The sequence below is a fragment of the Tupaia chinensis genome, unplaced genomic scaffold, assembly GCF_000334495.1.
Source record: "Tupaia chinensis unplaced genomic scaffold, TupChi_1.0 Scaffold000360_1, whole genome shotgun sequence".
Lineage (NCBI taxonomy): Eukaryota > Metazoa > Chordata > Mammalia > Scandentia > Tupaiidae > Tupaia > Tupaia belangeri.
This window is the reverse complement of record NW_006159856.1, coordinates 3,727,930-3,731,968: the sequence shown is the minus strand read 5'-3', so window position 1 is coordinate 3,731,968 and position 4,039 is coordinate 3,727,930. Positions and strand designations below refer to the sequence as shown.

At 60.9% G+C, this 4,039-nt stretch overlaps 1 protein-coding gene across 1 annotated transcript; it reads right to left on the bottom strand.

The window, feature by feature from the left end:
* Positions 1-32: 32 nt before the first annotated feature.
* HMX1 (H6 family homeobox 1) lies at positions 33-3,836 on the bottom strand. The gene is given in 3 exon segments (XM_006152963.2): positions 33-369; positions 371-752; positions 3,443-3,836. Coding segments are annotated over 3 exon segments (912 nt in total). The 3' UTR covers positions 33-233.
* Between the last annotated feature and the right edge of the window lie 203 nt (positions 3,837-4,039).

Genomic DNA, 4,039 nt, shown 5'->3' with positions numbered 1-4,039 from the left:
AGCCACTGGTGGGGAAGCCACAGTCCCGGGCATCCCGTTACATTCTGGACGAGCTCCCCAAGAGGATGGGCCTGCTGTGCCACCACCTTTGCTCCTGAGGTTCCGAGGAGGCTCTAGGGGTGACCCAGTCTTCCGCTAACTCAGCCCCGGCGCCTCTGCACCCACTGTCCCCGGATTTTGCGTCCACACAGGTCCGCTGTGGCCACAGGGAGTGGGCTGGGTGGGTCGGGGTCTCACACCAGGCCGGGCATCTGCGCCCGCAGAAAGGGCACGGAGGCGGCGGCTGGGAAGGCAGCCAGCGGGTAGGCGAGGGCCCCGGAGAAGCCGAGCAGCGGCGGGGGCGGGGGGGGGGGGGGCGGGGCGCCGGGTTTTAGCACCTGCCCTGGCCTCCGCCGCTGAGTTCTCGTGGTAGAGGATGGGCACTCGCACGATGCGCTGCGCGGCGGCGTGGCTCAGGTTGGCCGCCTCTAGCTCCGCCGCCAGCTGCCGCTTCCATTTGTTGCGACGGTTCTGGAACCAGATCTTGACCTGCGTCTCTGTGAGCTGCAGAGAAGCCGCGAGGCCCGCGCGCTCGGCGCTGCTCAGGTAGCGCTTCAGGTCGAAGGTAGACTCGAGCTGGAAGACCTGGCTGCGGGAGAAGACCGTGCGCGTCTTTTTCTTGCGACCGCCGCCAACACCAACGCCACTGCCACCGCCGCCGCGCGCCTCTCCCGCCGCTGCCGCCGGGGTCTCTGGTGAATCCCGGTCGCTGGCTGCAGGGGAAAGAGGGGCATAATGGTTGGTTCCAGAGGGCAGATCCGAGATCCAATCTCCGAGGCCTGCTGCTCCCCCCTCCCTTGGGGTCACCCACATCCACAAGAAGCAGGGAGGTATTCCCACACAGGAAATCCAGCACCTTCTGTGGATGGAGAGAGGTCGGCCAAAGCAAGGTGGACCTGAAGACCACGGAGTTGCTCCAACCAATGGCCACACACAGAGAAATGTGCATCCACACCCAGAGGACAACAAAGGGGGAAAAAGAGGGTGGGGGGAAAGAAGCACAAAAATACAGACACAAAAGCAGGCTGACCCTTCTGACCACTGCCCACTCCCTGTGGCACCATGGGCCTCCCAGAAAAACACACAAGAGACCTGCAGAGACAGAGATAAGACGAGAAATGTCCACACTGGCCAACAAGCACAATGACACCCCCTACCACCACACCTTGTCCCACACCAAGCCCCTTAGCCTTAATAAAGGCCTGAAGTGAACCTTCCCTCTTCACTCTCAGGAGCCTTTACAAAATGCCTTTTCCCGCTTGCGTAGAAACAGTCCCAGGAGGAAAAACAAATGCAAACCATCCCCCAAAGAAGTCTCCAGTGAGGTGACACTGGTAAACCCACTCCCTGGCCCATAAGCCCACCCAGCTACCATCATGCTCAAAGGGAGTTCGGAGGAACACCGCTCCAAGGAACACAGCCACCTCTCCCAGCCCGAACACCTAGACTGGCAGTTCGGCAGTTCAGTGTGTAGGTTTGGGGATACAGAACCCCCTCCACATACAGGGTGTCACTGCCTTCATAGCTCCACCTCATCTCAAAGTGGTAAGAAGAGACCCCACAGGGCGAACTAGGGATGGTACACAGTTAAAGGAGTCTGGCCAAGGACCTGGAAGCAGCTGTCTGAGAGGCAGCTGCCTCAAACTGGGGGGCTCATAAGGCCAGATCAGGCTAGTCTGCAGGTCTGAAGCTTGACCAGGCTCTCAGAGGGCTGTGGACTCAGAAGGGTGCTCTTGTCTGTGTCTGCACCCATGCAAGGTGTGCAACTGTTGGACTTGTGTGCATGGCTCAGGCTCTGTGACTGGTGTCCACGAAGCTGTGTAGGTTCCCCATGCCCCTGCCTAACCCCCATAGCATGTGCCCTCGAAGCCCACACAGGAGTCACATAGCAAGCTGGCATGCATGCCACCAGATCTGAGGAATCTCTGCCACCTTACCACACTCCAACCCCCCAAATTCATAGAAGCCCCGCACTTTGTTGCAAGGTGCTAAACTAGCTTGCCAGCTCTGATCGGAAACCTGGTTCCTAACCCGCACTGCACGAAATAAGCCGCTGCCACTTCTGCAGAGGCTGCTGGCTGGACTGCAGTGCGAGAGACTCCAGGAACAAGAGAACATATTTGTTCCATGAGACACTTTTCAGGATTACCCCAAAGAAGGTACTAAATTGAATCACAATTTCAGGAAACAGGGGAGGCCCTACTCAAGATTATGTGACGAGGATGGAGAGCCTGAGACGGGTCCTTCGGCAAGGAAGTCGCTCCCACAAAGGGAGAATGTGAGCTAACTGAGCAGTAGGTAGCCACTTAGTCCCCCAGCACACACTGACAAGTACACTGAGGGCCCAGCGGATGGATACCAGAGCCAGAGCCTGGAAGGAAGAAAGTCCTTAGTGGCCTCACCGGCTGTGTGTGTTTGGAAGAGGCTGGCAAAGTTGGCGGTGAGGGGGATTGGCAGGGCTTTCTTAGTTGTTCTCTCAAAGGTCCTACTCCAAAGGGCAGGCAGTGTGCAAGGAGACAACCATCTTGGGAGGAGTAGCAGAACTCAGGGCTCAGGATGCCCACGTAAAAGGGGCAGGTGGTTTCTAGTGTTGAGAAGCCCCCAGTCCCAGACTGAGTCCTCGGCAGGAACAAAAGAGGGAGTGGAAGAGGCCAAAAGAGAAGAAAGAAGAGTTGAGCTGAGGGCTTCCAAACAGGTTCCCTTCTTGCCAGACACAGCTGTGGGGCCTCGGAGGACTGAGGGGAGGCCCAGGCCAGTCCCAGGGTCTGTCTCGAGCAGGCACAGAGGCAATAGGCCTTTTTTGGGGGGGAAGGGAGACGCTGCTGCAGTGGAAGAACGGTCCCCTCCCCCTTCGGGCCTACCCTCTGTAACAGTGGCAGCCTAGGTTCAATGACCCCCTTGGCCCCCTCTTTGGTTGTCTGCTCCTACTTGGTCCTCCTGCATTCTCTAGTACTCCCTTTTTCTCTTCTCCCTTCTGTAGCCCTGGGTTTCTTTTTGCATCTTTGTCTCTCCTCTCACCACTGCCCGCATTCTCACATTCCTCCACCCCACTCGGTCTCCTACACCCTAAGTTTCCTGTCCTGTCTCGCTCCCCTTTCGTTTCTCTTTTCTTCAGCTTGTGGTCCCCAGGCCACTCTCCAGAGACTCCCCGGGGAGCAGGCCTCCCAAGGATGGCAGAGCCCCACGATCTTAGATCTGCGAAGCTATTGCCTGTGAAACCTTCTCCCCTTCTGAGACCCTGGCCCCAGAACTGAAAGTGGGACTCCAAACTCTCTCAGTTAGGGCCTTCTTTAGGGCCTAGGCAACCCAGAACCGGCGCCAACAAGCCCTAAGTCACCAAGCGAATGCGCGGGTATTAGTGGGCCCCACCGCCTGGCCCGCCCCTACCCGCGCCCTCACTCACTGTCAGGACTAAGGCCGCCTCCGTAGCCGCCGTGCGCCCGTGGGTACCAGCGCGTCGCGCCTCCGCAGCCCAGAGCATAGGGCGGCCCGGGACCAGGGGGTGGCCGGGGACCGAGGCCCAGCGCACCAGGTCCGAGCAGAGCCCGGGCCCGCGCCTCCCCACCGGGCCCGGTGCCCGCGCGCAGCTGTCTCCGCCGCTGCAGCCGTCGCCTCCGCGCCAGCTCGGCGTCCTCATCTTCTGGATCGTCGTCCCCCTCCTCATCGTCCTCGCGGCCACCATCGCCCTGGACCGCGCGCCTGGCACCCTTGGCCTCAGCAGCCAGCAGGTTCTCAATTAGAAAGGAGGAGGCGCGGGCCGGCGTGGCGCGCCCCGGCTCTGTCAGTTCGTCCGGCATCGCGGCCACGGGCCCGTCGGGTTCTGCTGGGCTCCTCGAGGTTCCGGGTGCCTGGGGCGCGGCCGGTCCGGGTCCCCGCTGGGGATGGTGGCGCGCAGTTCTCCGGCGCACGCGCGAGTTGGCCCAAAGCTGCTGCCTGGAGTGCGGGCGTCCGGCCCCGCGGGGCAGGCGGCGGCCTCCGCGCCGGGCTGGGCTGGCCTGGA